The sequence below is a fragment of the Equus caballus genome, chromosome 12 (assembly GCF_041296265.1).
Source record: "Equus caballus isolate H_3958 breed thoroughbred chromosome 12, TB-T2T, whole genome shotgun sequence".
Lineage (NCBI taxonomy): Eukaryota > Metazoa > Chordata > Mammalia > Perissodactyla > Equidae > Equus > Equus caballus.
This window is the reverse complement of record NC_091695.1, coordinates 49,260,482-49,283,907: the sequence shown is the minus strand read 5'-3', so window position 1 is coordinate 49,283,907 and position 23,426 is coordinate 49,260,482. Positions and strand designations below refer to the sequence as shown.

Sequence of the window (23,426 nt, the reverse complement as noted above, 5' to 3'; positions counted from 1 at the left end):
CTCTGAAAGTGGGGGAAACAGGGAGGAGACAGAGGGCTACAGAGGAGGGAACCCAAAACGACTAGAGGCAACTGACCTGCAACGAGGGCCAGGGAAGACACAGGACAGGGGTCGAGGAGGAGAGGGTGGGACACAGGAAGAATGCCTGGGACAACCTCCCAAGATGCACTCAAACCACAGCAAAAGAGGGTGAGAAGTGGGAGCTGAACCAACAGGAGGAGGTAAGAAAGAAAGGGACTTGACAGACGTTGTCTCCCACAGCATCCTCCACAACCGAATGGACCCGGAGCACAGCTGTCAGCCAGAACACAGAGCACACTGACAGGCCGCCAAACGGTCATACCAGCACAAGCCCCAGCACACGCTCAAGCACCCAGCACACCACCCCGCTAACATCACCAGGCACGAGGGCACACACCACAAGTGAAGAGAGCACACCAACAGCACACACCCTCAGCACTCCCCACACTGTCTTCACCACTCACTTCTCCCCACCGACAGTCTCCCTCTCCTCCACCGCCCACACCACAGGGCCGCCCACGGGGACATCCTTCCGGACCACCAGCACCTCCCCGACCCCATCACGCCCCGAGACCACTCTGCCCACTCAGGTTCCAACATCTGCCACCTCCTCGGTCACTCCAACTTCCCACCGAGTCATCACCCCAACCCAACCAGAAACCCAGTCTTCTGCAGCCTCTCAAACGCCAACGGCCAAGCCTCCTCCGTCTTCCCACGTCCCCCCGACAGCCACAGCGCCCACACCCACACCCACAGCCGCCCGCGTGACACTGACCACAACGCGGACCACCCAAGCCCCCACCTCGCTCAGCACGGCCAAAACCTCCCCTTCCCCCGGGTCACACCCCTCCTCCACTGCCCGCCCTGAGACCACCTCGGCCCCACACACCACCCTGTCCCCCAAGCCCGCCACCACAGGCACTGCCACCCCCGCGACACACACCGCCACGGCCACCCCCACCGCCACCGCCAGCAGGCCCCACACTCCCTTCACCACTCACTCCTCCCCACCGACCGTCTCCCTCTCCTCCACCGCCCACACCACAGGGCCGCCCACGGGGACATCCTTCCGGACCACCAGCACCTCCCCGACCCCATCACGCCCCGAGACCACTCTGCCCACTCAGGTTCCAACATCTGCCACCTCCTCGGTCACGCCAACTTCCCACCGAGTCATCACCCCAACCCAACCAGAAACCCAGTCTTCTGCAGCCTCTCAAACGCCCACGGCCACCCCTCCTCCGTCTTCCCACGTCCCCCCGACAGCCACAGCGCCCACACCCACAGCCGCCCGCGTGACACTGACCACAACGCGGACCACCCAAGCCCCCACCTCGCTCAGCACGGCCAAAACCTCCCCTTCCCCCGGGTCACACCCCTCCTCCACTGCCCGCCCTGAGACCACCTCGGCCCCACACACCACCCTGTCCCCCAAGCCCGCCACCACAGGCACTGCCACCCCCGCGACACACACCGCCACGGCCACCCCCACCGCCACCGCCAGCAGGCCCCACACTCCCTTCACCACTCACTCCTCCCCACCGACCGTCTCCCTCTCCTCCACCGCCCACACCACAGGGCCGCCCACGGGGACATCCTTCCGGACCACCAGCACCTCCCCGACCCCATCACGCCCCGAGACCACTCTGCCCACTCAGGTTCCCACATCTGCCACCTCCTCGGTCACGCCAACTTCCCACCGAGTCATCACCCCAACCCAACCAGAAACCCAGTCTTCTGCAGCCTCTCAAACGCCCACGGCCACCCCTCCTCCGTCTTCCCACGTCCCCCCGACAGCCACAGCGCCCACACCCACACCCACATCCTCACCCGTGACACTGACCACAACGCGGACCACCCAAGCCCCCACCTCGCTCAGCACGGCCAAAACCTCCCCTTCCCCCGGGTCACACCCCTCCTCCACTGCCCGCCCTGAGACCACCTCGGCCCCACACACCACCCTGTCCCCCAAGCCCGCCACCACAGGCACTGCCACCCCCGCGACACACACCGCCACGGCCACCCCCACCGCCACCGCCAGCAGGCCCCACACTCCCTTCACCACTCACTCCTCCCCACCGACCGTCTCCCTCTCCTCCACCGCCCACACCACAGGGCCGCCCACGGGGACATCCTTCCGGACCACCAGCACCTCCCCGACCCCATCACGCCCCGAGACCACTCTGCCCACTCAGGTTCCCACATCTGCCACCTCCTCGGTCACGCCAACTTCCCACCGAGTCATCACCCCAACCCAACCAGAAACCCAGTCTTCTGCAGCCTCTCAAACGCCCACGGCCACCCCTCCTCCGTCTTCCCACGTCCCCCCGACAGCCACAGCGCCCACACCCACAGCCGCCCGCGTGACACTGACCACAACGCGGACCACCCAAGCCCCCACCTCGCTCAGCACGGCCAAAACCTCCCCTTCCCCCGGGTCACACCCCTCCTCCACTGCCCGCCCTGAGACCACCTCGGCCCCACACACCACCCTGTCCCCCAAGCCCGCCACCACAGGCACTGCCACCCCCGCGACACACACCGCCACGGCCACCCCCACCGCCACCGCCAGCAGGCCCCACACTCCCTTCACCACTCACTCCTCCCCACCGACCGTCTCCCTCTCCTCCACCGCCCACACCACAGGGCCGCCCACGGGGACATCCTTCCGGACCACCAGCACCTCCCCGACCCCATCACGCCCCGAGACCACTCTGCCCACTCAGGTTCCCACATCTGCCACCTCCTCGGTCACGCCAACTTCCCACCGAGTCATCACCCCAACCCAACCAGAAACCCAGTCTTCTGCAGCCTCTCAAACGCCCACGGCCACCCCTCCTCCGTCTTCCCACGTCCCCCCGACAGCCACAGCGCCCACACCCACACCCACATCCTCACCCGTGACACTGACCACAACGCGGACCACCCAAGCCCCCACCTCGCTCAGCACGGCCAAAACCTCCCCTTCCCCCGGGTCACACCCCTCCTCCACTGCCCGCCCTGAGACCACCTCGGCCCCACACACCACCCTGTCCCCCAAGCCCGCCACCACAGGCACTGCCACCCCCGCGACACACACCGCCACGGCCACCCCCACCGCCACCGCCAGCAGGCCCCACACTCCCTTCACCACTCACTCCTCCCCACCGACCGTCTCCCTCTCCTCCACCGCCCACACCACAGGGCCGCCCACGGGGACATCCTTCCGGACCACCAGCACCTCCCCGACCCCATCACGCCCCGAGACCACTCTGCCCACTCAAGTTCCCACATCTGCCACCTCCTCGGTCACGCCAACTTCCCACCGAGTCATCACCCCAACCCAACCAGAAACCCAGTCTTCTGCAGCCTCTCAAACGCCCACGGCCACCCCTCCTCCGTCTTCCCACGTCCCCCCGACAGCCACAGCGCCCACACCCACACCCACAGCCGCCCGCGTGACACTGACCACAACGCGGACCACCCAAGCCCCCACCTCGCTCAGCACGGCCAAAACCTCCCCTTCCCCCGGGTCACACCCCTCCTCCACTGCCCGCCCTGAGACCACCTCGGCCCCACACACCACCCTGTCCCCCAAGCCCGCCACCACAGGCACTGCCACCCCCGCGACACACACCGCCACGGCCACCCCCACCGCCACCGCCAGCAGGCCCCACACTCCCTTCACCACTCACTCCTCCCCACCGACCGTCTCCCTCTCCTCCACCGCCCACACCACAGGGCCGCCCACGGGGACATCCTTCCGGACCACCAGCACCTCCCCGACCCCATCACGCCCCGAGACCACTCTGCCCACTCAGGTTCCAACATCTGCCACCTCCTCGGTCACGCCAACTTCCCACCGAGTCATCACCCCAACCCAACCAGAAACCCAGTCTTCTGCAGCCTCTCAAACGCCCACGGCCACCCCTCCTCCGTCTTCCCACGTCCCCCCGACAGCCACAGCGCCCACACCCACAGCCGCCCGCGTGACACTGACCACAACGCGGACCACCCAAGCCCCCACCTCGCTCAGCACGGCCAAAACCTCCCCTTCCCCCGGGTCACACCCCTCCTCCACTGCCCGCCCTGAGACCACCTCGGCCCCACACACCACCCTGTCCCCCAAGCCCGCCACCACAGGCACTGCCACCCCCGCGACACACACCGCCACGGCCACCCCCACCGCCACCGCCAGCAGGCCCCACACTCCCTTCACCACTCACTCCTCCCCACCGACCGTCTCCCTCTCCTCCACCGCCCACACCACAGGGCCGCCCACGGGGACATCCTTCCGGACCACCAGCACCTCCCCGACCCCATCACGCCCCGAGACCACTCTGCCCACTCAGGTTCCAACATCTGCCACCTCCTCGGTCACGCCAACTTCCCACCGAGTCATCACCCCAACCCAACCAGAAACCCAGTCTTCTGCAGCCTCTCAAACGCCCACGGCCACCCCTCCTCCGTCTTCCCACGTCCCCCCGACAGCCACAGCGCCCACACCCACAGCCGCCCGCGTGACACTGACCACAACGCGGACCACCCAAGCCCCCACCTCGCTCAGCACGGCCAAAACCTCCCCTTCCCCCGGGTCACACCCCTCCTCCACTGCCCGCCCTGAGACCACCTCGGCCCCACACACCACCCTGTCCCCCAAGCCCGCCACCACAGGCACTGCCACCCCCGCGACACACACCGCCACGGCCACCCCCACCGCCACCGCCAGCAGGCCCCACACTCCCTTCACCACTCACTCCTCCCCACCGACCGTCTCCCTCTCCTCCACCGCCCACACCACAGGGCCGCCCACGGGGACATCCTTCCGGACCACCAGCACCTCCCCGACCCCATCACGCCCCGAGACCACTCTGCCCACTCAGGTTCCCACATCTGCCACCTCCTCGGTCACGCCAACTTCCCACCGAGTCATCACCCCAACCCAACCAGAAACCCAGTCTTCTGCAGCCTCTCAAACGCCCACGGCCACCCCTCCTCCGTCTTCCCACGTCCCCCCGACAGCCACAGCGCCCACACCCACACCCACAGCCGCCCGCGTGACACTGACCACAACGCGGACCACCCAAGCCCCCACCTCGCTCAGCACGGCCAAAACCTCCCCTTCCCCCGGGTCACACCCCTCCTCCACTGCCCGCCCTGAGACCACCTCGGCCCCACACACCACCCTGTCCCCCAAGCCCGCCACCACAGGCACTGCCACCCCCGCGACACACACCGCCACGGCCACCCCCACCGCCACCGCCAGCAGGCCCCACACTCCCTTCACCACTCACTCCTCCCCACCGACCGTCTCCCTCTCCTCCACCGCCCACACCACAGGGCCGCCCACGGGGACATCCTTCCGGACCACCAGCACCTCCCCGACCCCATCACGCCCCGAGACCACTCTGCCCACTCAGGTTCCCACATCTGCCACCTCCTCGGTCACTCCAACTTCCCACCGAGTCATCACCCCAACCCAACCAGAAACCCAGTCTTCTGCAGCCTCTCAAACGCCCACGGCCACCCCTCCTCCGTCTTCCCACGTCCCCCCGACAGCCACAGCGCCCACACCCACACCCACAGCCGCCCGCGTGACACTGACCACAACGCGGACCACCCAAGCCCCCACCTCGCTCAGCACGGCCAAAACCTCCCCTTCCCCCGGGTCACACCCCTCCTCCACTGCCCGCCCTGAGACCACCTCGGCCCCACACACCACCCTGTCCCCCAAGCCCGCCACCACAGGCACTGCCACCCCCGCGACACACACCGCCACGGCCACCCCCACCGCCACCGCCAGCAGGCCCCACACTCCCTTCACCACTCACTCCTCCCCACCGACCGTCTCCCTCTCCTCCACCGCCCACACCACAGGGCCGCCCACGGGGACATCCTTCCGGACCACCAGCACCTCCCCGACCCCATCACGCCCCGAGACCACTCTGCCCACTCAGGTTCCAACATCTGCCACCTCCTCGGTCACGCCAACTTCCCACCGAGTCATCACCCCAACCCAACCAGAAACCCAGTCTTCTGCAGCCTCTCAAACGCCCACGGCCACCCCTCCTCCGTCTTCCCACGTCCCCCCGACAGCCACAGCGCCCACACCCACACCCACATCCTCACCCGTGACACTGACCACAACGCGGACCACCCAAGCCCCCACCTCGCTCAGCACGGCCAAAACCTTCCCTTCCCCCGGGTCACACCCCTCCTCCACTGCCCGCCCTGAGACCACCTCGGCCCCACACACCACCCTGTCCCCCAAGCCCGCCACCACAGGCACTGCCACCCCCGCGACACACACCGCCACGGCCACCCCCACCGCCACCGCCAGCAGGCCCCACACTCCCTTCACCACTCACTCCTCCCCACCGACCGTCTCCCTCTCCTCCACCGCCCACACCACAGGGCCGCCCACGGGGACATCCTTCCGGACCACCAGCACCTCCCCGACCCCATCACGCCCCGAGACCACTCTGCCCACTCAGGTTCCAACATCTGCCACCTCCTCGGTCACGCCAACTTCCCACCGAGTCATCACCCCAACCCAACCAGAAACCCAGTCTTCTGCAGCCTCTCAAACGCCCACGGCCACCCCTCCTCCGTCTTCCCACGTCCCCCCGACAGCCACAGCGCCCACACCCACAGCCGCCCGCGTGACACTGACCACAACGCGGACCACCCAAGCCCCCACCTCGCTCAGCACGGCCAAAACCTCCCCTTCCCCCGGGTCACACCCCTCCTCCACTGCCCGCCCTGAGACCACCTCGGCCCCACACACCACCCTGTCCCCCAAGCCCGCCACCACAGGCACTGCCACCCCCGCGACACACACCGCCACGGCCACCCCCACCGCCACCGCCAGCAGGCCCCACACTCCCTTCACCACTCACTCCTCCCCACCGACCGTCTCCCTCTCCTCCACCGCCCACACCACAGGGCCGCCCACGGGGACATCCTTCCGGACCACCAGCACCTCCCCGACCCCATCACGCCCCGAGACCACTCTGCCCACTCAGGTTCCAACATCTGCCACCTCCTCGGTCACGCCAACTTCCCACCGAGTCATCACCCCAACCCAACCAGAAACCCAGTCTTCTGCAGCCTCTCAAACGCCCACGGCCACCCCTCCTCCGTCTTCCCACGTCCCCCCGACAGCCACAGCGCCCACACCCACACCCACATCCTCACCCGTGACACTGACCACAACGCGGACCACCCAAGCCCCCACCTCGCTCAGCACGGCCAAAACCTCCCCTTCCCCCGGGTCACACCCCTCCTCCACTGCCCGCCCTGAGACCACCTCGGCCCCACACACCACCCTGTCCCCCAAGCCCGCCACCACAGGCACTGCCACCCCCGCGACACACACCGCCACGGCCACCCCCACCGCCACCGCCAGCAGGCCCCACACTCCCTTCACCACTCACTCCTCCCCACCGACCGTCTCCCTCTCCTCCACCGCCCACACCACAGGGCCGCCCACGGGGACATCCTTCCGGACCACCAGCACCTCCCCGACCCCATCACGCCCCGAGACCACTCTGCCCACTCAGGTTCCAACATCTGCCACCTCCTCGGTCACGCCAACTTCCCACCGAGTCATCACCCCAACCCAACCAGAAACCCAGTCTTCTGCAGCCTCTCAAACGCCCACGGCCAAGCCTCCTCCGTCTTCCCATGTCCCCCCGACAGCCACAGCGCCCACACCCACACCCACATCCTCACCCGTGACACTGACCACAACGCGGACCACCCCAGCCCCCACCTCGCTCAGCACGGCCAAAACCTCCCCTTCCCCCGGGTCACACCCCTCCTCCACTGCCCGCCCTGAGACCACCTCGGCCCCACACACCACCCTGTCCCCCAAGCCCGCCACCACAGGCACTGCCACCCCCGCGACACACACCGCCACGGCCACCCCCACCGCCACCGCCAGCAGGCCCCACACTCCCTTCACCACTCACTCCTCCCCACCGACCGTCTCCCTCTCCTCCACCGCCCACACCACAGGGCCGCCCACGGGGACATCCTTCCGGACCACCAGCACCTCCCCGACCCCATCACGCCCCGAGACCACTCTGCCCACTCAGGTTCCAACATCTGCCACCTCCTCGGTCACGCCAACTTCCCACCGAGTCATCACCCCAACCCAACCAGAAACCCAGTCTTCTGCAGCCTCTCAAACGCCCACGGCCACCCCTCCTCCGTCTTCCCACGTCCCCCCGACAGCCACAGCGCCCACACCCACAGCCGCCCGCGTGACACTGACCACAACGCGGACCACCCAAGCCCCCACCTCGCTCAGCACGGCCAAAACCTCCCCTTCCCCCGGGTCACACCCCTCCTCCACTGCCCGCCCTGAGACCACCTCGGCCCCACACACCACCCTGTCCCCCAAGCCCGCCACCACAGGCACTGCCACCCCCGCGACACACACCGCCACGGCCACCCCCACCGCCACCGCCAGCAGGCCCCACACTCCCTTCACCACTCACTCCTCCCCACCGACCGTCTCCCTCTCCTCCACCGCCCACACCACAGGGCCGCCCACGGGGACATCCTTCCGGACCACCAGCACCTCCCCGACCCCATCACGCCCCGAGACCACTCTGCCCACTCAGGTTCCCACATCTGCCACCTCCTCGGTCACGCCAACTTCCCACCGAGTCATCACCCCAACCCAACCAGAAACCCAGTCTTCTGCAGCCTCTCAAACGCCCACGGCCACCCCTCCTCCGTCTTCCCACGTCCCCCCGACAGCCACAGCGCCCACACCCACACCCACATCCTCACCCGTGACACTGACCACAACGCGGACCACCCAAGCCCCCACCTCGCTCAGCACGGCCAAAACCTCCCCTTCCCCCGGGTCACACCCCTCCTCCACTGCCCGCCCTGAGACCACCTCGGCCCCACACACCACCCTGTCCCCCAAGCCCGCCACCACAGGCACTGCCACCCCCGCGACACACACCGCCACGGCCACCCCCACCGCCACCGCCAGCAGGCCCCACACTCCCTTCACCACTCACTCCTCCCCACCGACCGTCTCCCTCTCCTCCACCGCCCACACCACAGGGCCGCCCACGGGGACATCCTTCCGGACCACCAGCACCTCCCCGACCCCATCACGCCCCGAGACCACTCTGCCCACTCAGGTTCCCACATCTGCCACCTCCTCGGTCACTCCAACTTCCCACCGAGTCATCACCCCAACCCAACCAGAAACCCAGTCTTCTGCAGCCTCTCAAACGCCCACGGCCACCCCTCCTCCGTCTTCCCACGTCCCCCCGACAGCCACAGCGCCCACACCCACACCCACAGCCGCCCGCGTGACACTGACCACAACGCGGACCACCCAAGCCCCCACCTCGCTCAGCACGGCCAAAACCTCCCCTTCCCCCGGGTCACACCCCTCCTCCACTGCCCGCCCTGAGACCACCTCGGCCCCACACACCACCCTGTCCCCCAAGCCCGCCACCACAGGCACTGCCACCCCCGCGACACACACCGCCACGGCCACCCCCACCGCCACCGCCAGCAGGCCCCACACTCCCTTCACCACTCACTCCTCCCCACCGACCGTCTCCCTCTCCTCCACCGCCCACACCACAGGGCCGCCCACGGGGACATCCTTCCGGACCACCAGCACCTCCCCGACCCCATCACGCCCCGAGACCACTCTGCCCACTCAGGTTCCAACATCTGCCACCTCCTCGGTCACGCCAACTTCCCACCGAGTCATCACCCCAACCCAACCAGAAACCCAGTCTTCTGCAGCCTCTCAAACGCCCACGGCCAAGCCTCCTCCGTCTTCCCATGTCCCCCCGACAGCCACAGCGCCCACACCCACACCCACATCCTCACCCGTGACACTGACCACAACGCGGACCACCCCAGCCCCCACCTCGCTCAGCACGGCCAAAACCTCCCCTTCCCCCGGGTCACACCCCTCCTCCACTGCCCGCCCTGAGACCACCTCGGCCCCACACACCACCCTGTCCCCCAAGCCCGCCACCACAGGCACTGCCACCCCCGCGACACACACCGCCACGGCCACCCCCACCGCCACCGCCAGCAGGCCCCACACTCCCTTCACCACTCACTCCTCCCCACCGACCGTCTCCCTCTCCTCCACCGCCCACACCACAGGGCCGCCCACGGGGACATCCTTCCGGACCACCAGCACCTCCCCGACCCCATCACGCCCCGAGACCACTCTGCCCACTCAGGTTCCAACATCTGCCACCTCCTCGGTCACGCCAACTTCCCACCGAGTCATCACCCCAACCCAACCAGAAACCCAGTCTTCTGCAGCCTCTCAAACGCCCACGGCCACCCCTCCTCCGTCTTCCCACGTCCCCCCGACAGCCACAGCGCCCACACCCACAGCCGCCCGCGTGACACTGACCACAACGCGGACCACCCAAGCCCCCACCTCGCTCAGCACGGCCAAAACCTCCCCTTCCCCCGGGTCACACCCCTCCTCCACTGCCCGCCCTGAGACCACCTCGGCCCCACACACCACCCTGTCCCCCAAGCCCGCCACCACAGGCACTGCCACCCCCGCGACACACACCGCCACGGCCACCCCCACCGCCACCGCCAGCAGGCCCCACACTCCCTTCACCACTCACTCCTCCCCACCGACCGTCTCCCTCTCCTCCACCGCCCACACCACAGGGCCGCCCACGGGGACATCCTTCCGGACCACCAGCACCTCCCCGACCCCATCACGCCCCGAGACCACTCTGCCCACTCAGGTTCCAACATCTGCCACCTCCTCGGTCACGCCAACTTCCCACCGAGTCATCACCCCAACCCAACCAGAAACCCAGTCTTCTGCAGCCTCTCAAACGCCCACGGCCACCCCTCCTCCGTCTTCCCACGTCCCCCCGACAGCCACAGCGCCCACACCCACAGCCGCCCGCGTGACACTGACCACAACGCGGACCACCCAAGCCCCCACCTCGCTCAGCACGGCCAAAACCTCCCCTTCCCCCGGGTCACACCCCTCCTCCACTGCCCGCCCTGAGACCACCTCGGCCCCACACACCACCCTGTCCCCCAAGCCCGCCACCACAGGCACTGCCACCCCCGCGACACACACCGCCACGGCCACCCCCACCGCCACCGCCAGCAGGCCCCACACTCCCTTCACCACTCACTCCTCCCCACCGACCGTCTCCCTCTCCTCCACCGCCCACACCACAGGGCCGCCCACGGGGACATCCTTCCGGACCACCAGCACCTCCCCGACCCCATCACGCCCCGAGACCACTCTGCCCACTCAGGTTCCAACATCTGCCACCTCCTCGGTCACGCCAACTTCCCACCGAGTCATCACCCCAACCCAACCAGAAACCCAGTCTTCTGCAGCCTCTCAAACGCCCACGGCCACCCCTCCTCCGTCTTCCCACGTCCCCCCGACAGCCACAGCGCCCACACCCACACCCACATCCTCACCCGTGACACTGACCACAACGCGGACCACCCAAGCCCCCACCTCGCTCAGCACGGCCAAAACCTCCCCTTCCCCCGGGTCACACCCCTCCTCCACTGCCCGCCCTGAGACCACCTCGGCCCCACACACCACCCTGTCCCCCAAGCCCGCCACCACAGGCACTGCCACCCCCGCGACACACACCGCCACGGCCACCCCCACCGCCACCGCCAGCAGGCCCCACACTCCCTTCACCACTCACTCCTCCCCACCGACCGTCTCCCTCTCCTCCACCGCCCACACCACAGGGCCGCCCACGGGGACATCCTTCCGGACCACCAGCACCTCCCCGACCCCATCACGCCCCGAGACCACTCTGCCCACTCAGGTTCCAACATCTGCCACCTCCTCGGTCACGCCAACTTCCCACCGAGTCATCACCCCAACCCAACCAGAAACCCAGTCTTCTGCAGCCTCTCAAACGCCCACGGCCAAGCCTCCTCCGTCTTCCCATGTCCCCCCGACAGCCACAGCGCCCACACCCACACCCACATCCTCACCCGTGACACTGACCACAACGCGGACCACCCCAGCCCCCACCTCGCTCAGCACGGCCAAAACCTCCCCTTCCCCCGGGTCACACCCCTCCTCCACTGCCCGCCCTGAGACCACCTCGGCCCCACACACCACCCTGTCCCCCAAGCCCGCCACCACAGGTACTGCCACCCCCGCGACACACACCGCCACGGCCACCCCCACCGCCACCGCCAGCAGGCCCCACACTCCCTTCACCACTCACTCCTCCCCACCGACCGTCTCCCTCTCCTCCACCGCCCACACCACAGGGCCGCCCACGGGGACATCCTTCCGGACCACCAGCACCTCCCCGACCCCATCACGCCCCGAGACCACTCTGCCCACTCAGGTTCCAACATCTGCCACCTCCTCGGTCACGCCAACTTCCCACCGAGTCATCACCCCAACCCAACCAGAAACCCAGTCTTCTGCAGCCTCTCAAACGCCCACGGCCACCCCTCCTCCGTCTTCCCACGTCCCCCCGACAGCCACAGCGCCCACACCCACACCCACATTCTCACCCGTGACACTGACCACAACGCGGACCACCCAAGCCCCCACCTCGCTCAGCACGGCCAAAACCTCCCCTTCCCCCGGGTCACACCCCTCCTCCACTGCCCGCCCTGAGACCACCTCGGCCCCACACACCACCCTGTCCCCCAAGCCCGCCACCACAGGTACTGCCACCCCCGCGACACACACCGCCACGGCCACCCCCACCACCACCGCCAGCAGGCCCCACACTCCCTTCACCACTCACTCCTCCCCACCGACCGTCTCCCTCTCCTCCACCGCCCACACCACAGGGCCGCCCACGGGGACATCCTTCCGGACCACCAGCACCTCCCCGACCCCATCACGCCCCGAGACCACTCTGCCCACTCAGGTTCCAACATCTGCCACCTCCTCGGTCACGCCAACTTCCCACCGAGTCATCACCCCAACCCAACCAGAAACCCAGTCTTCTGCAGCCTCTCAAACGCCCACGGCCACCCCTCCTCCGTCTTCCCACGTCCCCCCGACAGCCACAGCGCCCACACCCACACCCACATCCTCACCCGTGACACTGACCACAACGCGGACCACCCAAGCCCCCACCTCGCTCAGCACGGCCAAAACCTCCCCTTCCCCCGGGTCACACCCCTCCTCCACTGCCCGCCCTGAGACCACCTCGGCCCCACACACCACCCTGTCCCCCACGCCCGCCACCACAGGCACTGCCACCCCCGCGACACACACCGCCACGGCCACCCCCACCGCCACCGCCAGCAGGCCCCACACTCCCTTCACCACTCACTCCTCCCCACCGACCGTCTCCCTCTCCTCCACCGCCCACACCACAGGGCCGCCCACGGGGACATCCTTCCGGACCACCAGCACCTCCCCGACCCCATCACGCCCCGAGACCACTCTGCCCACTCAGGTTCCAACATCTGCCACCTCCTCGGTCACGCCAACTTCCCACCGAGTCATCACCCCAACCCAACCAGAAACCCAGTCTTCTGCAGCCTCTCAAACGCCCACGGCCACCCCTCCTCCGTCTTCCCACGTCCCCCCGACAGCCACAGCGCCCACACCCACAGCCGCCCGCGTGACACTGACCACAACGCGGACCACCCAAGCCCCCACCTCGCTCAGCACGGCCAAAACCTCCCCTTCCCCCGGGTCACACCCCTCCTCCACTGCCCGCCCTGAGACCACCTCGGCCCCACACACCACCCTGTCCCCCAAGCCCGCCACCACAGGCACTGCCACCCCCGCGACACACACCGCCACGGCCACCCCCACCGCCACCGCCAGCAGGCCCCACACTCCCTTCACCATTCACTCCTCCCCACCGACCGTCTCCCTCTCCTCCACCGCCCACACCACAGGGCCGCCCACGGGGACATCCTTCCGGACCACCAGCACCTCCCCGACCCCATCACGCCCCGAGACCACTCTGCCCACTCAGGTTCCAACATCTGCCACCTCCTCGGTCACTCCAACTTCCCACCGAGTCATCACCCCAACCCAACCAGAAACCCAGTCTTCTGCAGCCTCTCAAACGCCCACGGCCAAGCCTCCTCCGTCTCCCAACGTCCCGACAGCCACAGCGCCCACACCCACACCCACAGCCGCCCGCGTGACACTGACCACAATGCGGACCACCCAAGCCCCCACCTCGCTCAGCACGGCCAAAACCTCCCCTTCCCCCGGGTCACACCCCTCCTCCACTGCCCGCCCTGAGACCACCTCGGCCCCACACACCACCCTGTCCCCCAAGCCCGCCACCACAGGCACTGCCACCCCCGCGACACACACCGCCACGGCCACCCCCACCGCCACCGCCAGCAGGCCCCACACTCCCTTCACCACTCACTCCTCCCCACCGACCGTCTCCCTCTCCTCCACCGCCCACACCACAGGGCCGCCCACGGGGACATCCTTCCGGACCACCAGCACCTCCCCGACCCCATCACGCCCCGAGACCACTCTGCCCACTCAGGTTCCCACATCTGCCACCTCCTCGGTCACGCCAACTTCCCACCGAGTCATCACCCCAACCCAACCAGAAACCCAGTTTTCTAGTTCTGTTCCACCTCCATTCAGTCCTACTTTTCATGTGTCTTCTCTGTCCTCCACACCAACTCTCCATGTCTCTACCCATCCCCCTGTTGTGTCCACTTCTACTACCACAGCCCCTTTGCCGACACCCATGTTCACACCTAGTACCCACTTCCCCTCCACCTTGTCTTCTCTTTCTACCACTGCACAGTCTACCTCTCTCACCACGCAACCTCCCACTGCTCCCCTCATGTCATCCACTCTGGGAGTTACACCCATCCCGAGTTCCCCAGCCACCAACCTCACCACTCGACAGCTCAGTACCAGTAGCCTGCTGAGTACTGTCTTCCTGACCAGCTCTTTCACTGTGCATGGAAGCTCTTCCTTTCCCACTGAGGCGTCCTTCTCCACCAGGGCCCCTTCCGTCTCTTCTCTCATCACATCTCCACCCATCTCTCCCGGTAAGTGACATCACTGTATCTCATCATTGTAATCCTTGCTGCACAGCTTCCTCCTTTCCTTGCCTCTCCACCTTTGGCAGTACTCAGGGACGTTTCCTGATGAATATCTGGGCCCTTCACCACCTCTCAGCCTCTGTTCCAATCACACCCTTCCCCACTCTCAGAGACTCACCCAGTCATCATGGTGGGAATGTCTCCTTTCCTCTACCTATTGCATTCCCTTCTCCTGCATACAGCAGAGCAAGGCAGGGTGCTGCACACAGATTGGAGTTACACACACCCAGGCTGGAGCTCCAGTTTTGCCTCTACCAGCCATCCCCTGTGTCACTCTAGGTCTCAGAGCTTTGGTGTCCTCAGCTGTGCCTTGAGGGTATCTGGGAAGGACATCGCCCCACCAGTAGGCAGTGGCTGTCTGAGTCCTGCCTCCTCCCCTCGCTCCCTCCCCTCTTTTGGCTCATCCTGTTCTGTGTGTTGCCTCACGTCCTCGGGGCCTGTTCCCAATCCTCCTCAACTGAGCTCTGGTGCCTTTCTCCCCTTCTCTCCGGGCACCTCTCCAGCCATCCCCAGTCTGGCCGAAGGAAGCGACTGGCCTCCCCCAGGAGGTCCCCTTTCCCATTTCTGCGCCTCTATGTCTGTCTTGCACTGGGATCACTCATGATTCATCTCCTCCCCTTCATGTTCCCCACTGCAGTCCTGGCCTCCCTTCAAGGTGCCGTCAGCAGTCTCCCATGGCTGCGATCTCCAGAACTCAGGAGAGCTTACAGCTATCAGGGACCCTGGGGTTCAACTACTCCAACCATCCCCCAGGGTGCAGAAATGAAAACAAAGGCATGAATGTGCCTCTCACCTTGGGTGACTGCTGGGGGCCGAGTGGCAACTAGCGGCCAGGGCTCCAGCCTTCTAGCATCAGTGCTGGCCCAGATCTCAGTGCTACAGCCTCCTCCAGCTCTGTTCTGCCCTCCTGTGCCCAGGCCTGCCGGAGCCCATCGTGTTCTCCAGTGACGCCCCTCCCCCTGCTTTTGGGTATTCCCTCCAAGGCATCCGTCCTCCCCTCACACATCCCTCGTCTTCCCCTAGGCAGGTCTGTCTGCAATGACGTTTTCTCCTGTGAGACAAGGACTTGGTGCAGGCTGTGCATGGGGAGGGGACCCCAGTAAGCAGGGTGAGGGAGCAGGAGCAGAAGATCAGGAGGGGAGGACAGCTGAGGGCAATGTTCCAGGGTGATGCACCCAAAGCCCTATCCCCACCAGTCCTCTCATCCCCATGTCCAGCAGAGAAGGCAGATGGGTGCTCAAGTCCACGGGGAAGCCTTGACCGTGGGCAGGGTGGGCAAAGCAGGGTAGACTGTCCAGTCTTCGCTCAGGAACCTCTTCGAGCTTTTTCACTCAAGTTCCGCACTGGCAGTTTCTATGTTAACACTGCTCTGCCAGCTGCCAAGGTGCCCGAGGCATCTGGCGAACATTGCCCACTGGGATAGACACAGGCCAGAACTCACAGCTGGGTCAGCACTCCTCCCCCTCTGTGAGCACAAGCCCCTGCAGGGAGCTCCCGTGATGCCATCTGTCCCCCCTGGGGACACTGACATCCTCCTGCAGGTTCTCGGCCCAACAGACCAGTGGTAACTACACCCAAAGGTTGGTGTTAGGCCAAGAAGGGAGGTGACTGGGGAGGCTGGGGGCCAAGAGTGGGTCACATGGGCCCATTGCTGGCAATCTGCCTTGTCCTCCGAGAAAACCCTTGACCTTGGAGACTCCCAGTATAGCCAACTTTCAGGAGGCAAACACAGAATGAGAGCTCATCAGGCTTTGTTCCCATGCAAAGCTGTGAGGTCTAAGCTCAGAAGGGCTCGGACATGGGGAGACTGATGGGGCAGGAAGACAGCCTGGGGCAGGGGCCCAGGGAAGACGCCACTGGAGGCACCGCACATGGGACCCCAGGCTCATCTAAGCAGTTACTCAGCTGATGGCTACACCTTCTTCGTTTCACTGAGCTGGCATTGCTCACTATTTCACACAGAAGTTTGAGAAACCCCAGGCCCAGTGCCAGCTGTCTGAGGTCCTACCCTCCTAGGGTCCAGTGCAGAGCATCCAAAGGCCACACCTGCCCTCCAGCCATACCCTGGGGCTGGCACTAACCACCCACCTCTTGGCTCCCAGGAGTCTGCAGCGTGAGGGAGCTCGAGGAGGAGGTCACTTACCAGGGATGCAAAGCCAACGTGACAGTGACCCGCTGCGAGGGCTTCTGTGCCTCCTCGGCCAGGTGAGCTGTCAGCCCCAGGTAGCCTCCGCCTGGGGCTGAGCCCTGAGCTTGGAACCTGCCCTGTCCAACATAGGCAGCACCAAGTGGGAGCTGGAGCAGATCCACCAGAGAAGTAGTCCCACCCCTTGCCCCGCCCCCAACTACGGGGAGGCCAGCAGCAGGAGATCACACCCTGAGGGGCCCACCTGAGATCTCAGTGTCCACCTTTCTTTGGACTGACCAGGGAGGAGCGGGAACACTCCCGAAGGCGACAGCCCTGACCCATACTCCCTGTCATGGCTTCTTTGCAGCTTCAACACTGACACCAAGCAAGTGGACACGCACTGTAGCTGCTGCCATCCCGTTGGCTCCTATGAGAAGCAGGTGGTGCTGCCCTGCCCAGATCCTGGAGCGCAGGGACAGCAGCTGGTTTTCACGCTACAGGTGTTCAGCAGCTGTGCGTGCCAGCCCCAGCACTGCGAAGACTAGAGGCCCGGCCCCCAGTGGGTGTGAGGACGAAGCACTGCTCCTGACACCTCCCCCGGCCGGCAGCCCCTTTCCTGGCCATAGGCCCAGCCTCAGACACAGCTCACTGGGGCACCTGCCAGGAGAGGGGCTGCCAGACAGAAGTCCCGCAGCCCCTGACCAGGCCCAGTGGGTTACACAGGGGCACTTCCGGCCACGCCCATCGATTGTCTGCACAGCCTCCAGGCTTTGAGGGCAGCTGCCCGAACCGAACCCTGGAGATGGCCCAAGGAGCAGATGCCAGGGTGAGGGTGGCCAGGAAGGTCACTCCACAGGGAGCACCTTGGGGAGGTGCGGACGGGTCATGAGGCTGGCAGCACCAGGCAGGAATGGGCGGGGAAGAGGCATAGGTCAGCAGCAAAGACGGCAGCGAGCAGAGGAACCACACAGTCAGGGAAGGGAGAGTGACGCAGGGCCAGAGGGCAGACGCAGGTGCCGGCCAGCAGAAACACCCACTCGCCAGCCGAGCTCAGCCTGGGAAGGGGGTGTCACACCTGTGTGCACAATAAGCTCAACGTGAACAGATGACAAATAAACTAGCACTGGTCAAGCACAGAGGCTGGCCTGTGAGCTCTGCCGGCGCCGTCTCCTGCGCCTCTCAGGCATTCACAAGCCCTGGACCCATACTTGCTCCACGGGGCTGGACCGGGCGTCAGGCCAGACCAGGATGGGATGCCGCAGGCCCCAGACCCTCCCTTCCCCTCCCCCTAGAGACCCTCTTGCTCTTTCTAGGCCCACCTCCAGGGTCCCTCCCTCATCAGGACTCTCCCACGACACCCTCCATCCTGTGGGTCTCTGCACCCCGTCTGTGGTGGGGGTCACCCCCATGTGAGCTCTCATCCCTCAGATCAGGAAGGAACCCCCTGGGTCCACCTGTCCCTCAGCCTCTAGGCCTCCAGAAGACAGGACCCCAACAGACACTGAGACATGGGGAGCACTGAGGCCATGTTGAAGGCCCCACCAGGATGAGTTCCACAGGTCAACCACACAGCCCGAACCAAAGTGCAGGGCAAAAGCACGTCATTTCAGATGCACCTAAGCTTCCAGCCCTGTGACCTGGAAGAACAGTCCCACCCAGGGCAGGCACCGTGCCCATGTCATCAGTGTTCAATAGCCCACACAGCCCACAAGGCAGGGCCTTGAGTTGTACTTGAGATGCTTTTCCCTCCAAAGACAGCACACACTCTGGTCACTGTTCTAGCATTTATTTTTCTTTGGAAAGGAACATGCTTTACTGATGGATCCTCACCTAGAATGGCCCCCAGTGAAAGCCCAGCAGAGCCGCCTTGACTCTCTAGGGAGGACATCGACTGACACAGGAAACCACCACTGAGCTGGTGGTCCACATGGCAGCACCGAAGCACCACGCACTGTCTAGCAGGTTGAACAAAAGCATGACGAACATCACCTTGGTGGCACAGCCACGACATCAATCTGCAATGCCACCCTGGTACTGTCAACTGCTATGTCACCACACGCTGGCACCAGCTGCAGACTCCACAGGACACAGAGATGCCGGTGACTCAAATCAACATGGATGGCAGACCATGCACCCCAGGGGCTACACAGAATGGTGGGTGTGGGAAACTTGAGTGGGAGTGTCTGTAGCATGGCAAGGACCCCAGCCACACCATCCTGCAGTGGCACCAGCACCCAGACAGCGATTCCCTGAAGCTGCTTCCCCAGGACCCATACCGCAGCAAAGGGTGGCCCGTGCTCTTCAGTGCCCCATGTGGCTCCCCCAGGTACGTCTGAGGAGCCCAGTCCCTACTGCTAAACCAGGAGAACCGACGGAGGGCCCTGGGTCTTCCTAGGTCCCTCAACTACTGACAACACAGACATGTTTACTTAGGACAAACCTGCCAGCCTGTGCCAGTCACCCACCTGGCACATCAGCCACTAACAGAACAGAGGCCCTGGCTCAGCTCTGCTCCTGTCACAGCCACCTCAGGGTGCAGACCAGCAGCCTGGCAGCCAGCACAGGGTGACACCACGAGAGCCGAGAGACCAGAGCAGCTGCAGCGGACGGGCTACAGCTCATCCCCAGCATGGCCCCCTGCTTCCTCACCACATCCAGGCCTCCCTCCCCTACCACACAGGCCAAGGTCCACAGCACCCGAGCCTGCAGTCACGACCCAGGGCAAACCACACTGACAGGTTAAGGCCACCAAACAGGGAAGAGACCAGCTCACGTTCCGGCCCACATTTAGCCCTCCAGTCACAAACAGGAACCAGCCCCTGGCTACTACGATAACAGTGTGCTCACTTGAGCCCCAAGGACAGTGAGGTGAGATGCATAACCTCTGGAGCTTCCAGTAACCCTGCTCCCACCACACTGCAAACAGGTCTCAGACTGTCAGAGAGCATTACAAATGTTCCTTTAAGAATATGGTGCAAGGAGAAGGAGAACAGGACACATCTCGCCAGGACACATGGTGGTGCTGAGAGTCATTAAAAACACAAATGTTCCTAACTTCCGCATTAGGAACACTGCCGGCCAATGCTGCAGCAAGCCCACAGGCGCCATGCTCATGCTCCCAGGGCTGGGGATGGCACCCAGGCTACATGTGGACGCACCTCACCAGCCCACGAGCTACATCACACGCCTCCTGCACCTAGCCTCACCCACCAAAACAGCCAAACGCCCTAGTTAAAATCTAGCTCTACTACAGGAAAATGCTGCTGCTTCTCTCAGAAAATCAGAGATGAACTATCAGCAATAAAGCAGTGGTGTTTCAACAAAATTTCAAAAAAATTTCCATTTTCATTCAAACTTCTAATTTCCCTTTAATTTGTAGATTTAACCACAGAACTGTCTTGATTTCTATAAAAACTGATCCCAGGATCCAGGCTCCCTCCTTCTGACTTGGCAGGCCGGCTGCAGTCCAGGCTCGGGCTCTTCTTCTGAAACTGCGCGCCTGTGTTCCCGTCCATCCCCAGGAGGGCCAAGGGCTGGAGAAGCAGGGCTGGGAGGTGCTGTGCTGCGACAGCAGACGGGGGTATTTATTTGCAGCATGGTAATGAAGACAAATGGTAGAGATGAAGAAAAATGCACAGACACACGAGCCTGATACTCCACCCTTGTGGATTAAAACTGTTCTGACAGCAATTCACACAGTCTCTGAGAGACGGTTTCCTTGCTTGTCCGCAGTGTGAGTCGGTACATCTGAAATGGAGAACACAGCAGGTCAGTGGCCACACCGGGGCTTATGCGGCCCTGGGCAGAGAGCCTGGGCAGAGAGCCTGGGCAGCAGACGGCCTTGGGGCCAGGCCCCGCCCAGCAGCCCCTCAACCTCCCTCTGTTCAGCCTCTCTCTGGAGGCGCCCACTGTTTTACAAAGACTCAAGCATCAAACAGGCTTTCAGCAACTAAAGTAAAAAAGTTTGATGATAACGAGGGCCTGTGCACATGTAGAGCAACTGGAACTTTCATACGCTATTGGTATAAAATTGTGCAGCCGGTCTGGAAAACAATGCGGCAGTTTCTTGCAAAGTTAACTGCGCACATACCCTACGAGCCAGCAATTCCACCCTGCGTATTACCAAGTGAAATGTAAACACATGTCTGTACAAAGGCACATCCAAGAATATCTGTAGCAGCTCTATTCAAAACAGCCCCAAACTGGGACAGCCCAGATGTCCATCAACAGGAGGACTGGGTAAACCAACTGGGGCGCATCCCTGTGAAAGAGTGCCGCATGGCCAGCACGAGGGCCCACTGGGGACACATGCAGCAACCTGGCTGAGTCATGGAACTCAGGGTCATCGCAGCCTGATGGCGGGCCCCATGGAGGCTGCCTCTAGGGAAGGCCAGGGCAGATGGAGAGGAGGCACCAGGGAATTTTCTAGGGCAAAGGAAATGTTGTATGTATCAATAGGGTGGTGGGGGTTACATGGGAATACACATCTGTTGAAACTCATCAAACTACTGCACTTAGAATCTATGTGTCTCACTGTGTATAAATTACACCACTATAAAAAATCAGTTTAAGTGTATTTAGCCATTTCCTCAAGAGGCCTGACCTGGGCTTGCAGATTCGGCTCCAAGCGCAGTAAGCATCCAATCTGGGTGGTTTTGGTATGTATGATACCGGCTCCCACAAAATTTGCAGGGTTAGGATCGACTTCTTCAAGGAGTGCAGAACCAAACCCAATAATCTGTGCAAAAGACACAGGAGAGTTGGGACGCTGGCAGCGAGATCCAAGGACTATTCAAAGGACGGGAACACAACCGGCCTCCTCGGAGCCCGGTGGGGTGTCCTAACTCTGGGAACGTCCACAAACAGGAATCTACCTTGGCTTTGGTGATCTCCGTGTCCATTGGATGCTTTGCTTTGAAAATGTTCTGCACTTCCTGCTGAGGACTGTGAGAAACCAAGAAGAGTGTAGGGACTCTCAGCCGAGTCCGAAGCTAGGAGCCCCACCCCTCGCCCCTCCCCACTTACTTGCTCAGTTGCTTCCAACGCTGAAAGAAATCCTGAGAAGCCATTTCTGTGGGCTGGAAAAATTTGTTGAGTGTGATAGGCAGCTTAACGGACACATTCTGAAAGGTTCCCCCATACCTATGAGAACACAGAGACATGTTGAGAAGAGCACAGGGACATCCAGGAAAGCTGAAACTCAACTGGAGAGCCAAATAATTCCTAGTTTGCAAACCTCCAGGGTCGGGCGGGACTCCACTGTCTGTCAGAGGGGACTGTCCTGTCCACAAGGGCAGGATGGAGTGTTCTGGAAGAGCAGCACTGAGTCACAGAGAGGCTCTATCTCAGTGTGAAATGTCATTCACAGATAAAGACCAACAAACCAGACACGTGACACGAACTGCTCCTGTGCACGTGTTGGCAGATGGGCCCATCAACCCCAGGACAAGCCTCGGGCAGGATGTCCAACCTCGGGTCTTCTATCACCTCTTCACTTGTCCCCACCAGTCCATTTCCTACAACTCCAAGTTGGCGTAAATTGTGTAGGTTTTTTTTTCTTTTTTCCATGAAAAGATTAAAGAAAAGAGTTTGCCTACAGAATGAAACAAGAATTTGCAGGTCTATTTCCCTAAATTCTACAAAGCATACAATCTTTACTTCTCTGTTTTTAATTTGAAATGAGCTTTTAAAAAATTTAACCTTACGGGGCTGGCCCCGTGGCCGAGTGGTTAAGTCTGTGCACTCCGCTGCAGGCGGCCCAGTGTTTCGTTGGTTCGAATCCTGGGCGCGGACATGGCACTGCTCATCGGGCCACGCTGAGGCAGCGTCCCACATGCTACAGCTAGAAGGACCCACAACGAAGAATATACAACTATGTACTGGGGGGCTTTGGGGAGAAAAAGGAAAAAATAAAATCTAAAAAAAAAAAAAAAAAAAAATTAAACCTTACAAAACACCCAACAGGGAACTGATTGATCATGTATACCCCATTGTAATCACTGAAAAATAATAGTAATGAATCGAGCAGCAACACAAAACACATTTTTTAAAAAAATAATCAAGATGGTGTGCATGCTGAGTACAACTATGCAAAAATTCACACACCCAGACGAGGATCCAGAGAGACCCATCACCCTGCAGCTGACTTCCAGAGCAGCGAGCCCAGCAGTGGCATACGGGACCTGGCTGTTCCCCAGCCCCATGGGAT

At 63.4% G+C, this 23,426-nt stretch overlaps 2 protein-coding genes across 11 annotated transcripts in view; one reads left to right on the top strand and one right to left on the bottom strand.

The window, feature by feature from the left end:
• Positions 1-18,356, top strand: part of MUC6 (mucin 6, oligomeric mucus/gel-forming) — a 33,367-nt gene extending 15,011 nt beyond the window's left edge. The window contains exons 32-34 of the mRNA XM_070229183.1: positions 262-15,036; positions 17,193-17,295; positions 17,586-18,356. Coding sequence (XP_070085284.1) covers positions 262-15,036; positions 17,193-17,295; positions 17,586-17,763 — 15,056 coding nt within the window. The 3' untranslated portion in view covers positions 17,764-18,356. The remainder of the gene's footprint in view (positions 1-261; positions 15,037-17,192; positions 17,296-17,585) is intronic.
• A 2,204-nt stretch (positions 18,357-20,560) lies between these two features.
• The window catches only part of AP2A2 (adaptor related protein complex 2 subunit alpha 2), an 89,116-nt gene continuing 86,250 nt past the window's right edge, over positions 20,561-23,426 (bottom strand). For all 10 annotated transcript variants that reach the window (XM_023654807.2, XM_023654806.2, XM_070230334.1 and 7 more), the window contains 4 exons: positions 22,244-22,360; positions 22,093-22,162; positions 21,822-21,956; positions 20,561-20,965 (listed from right to left, as the gene is read on the bottom strand). In XM_023654807.2, coding sequence (XP_023510575.1) covers positions 20,888-20,965; positions 21,822-21,956; positions 22,093-22,162; positions 22,244-22,360 — 400 coding nt within the window. In that variant the 3' untranslated portion in view covers positions 20,561-20,887. The remainder of the gene's footprint in view (positions 20,966-21,821; positions 21,957-22,092; positions 22,163-22,243; positions 22,361-23,426) is intronic.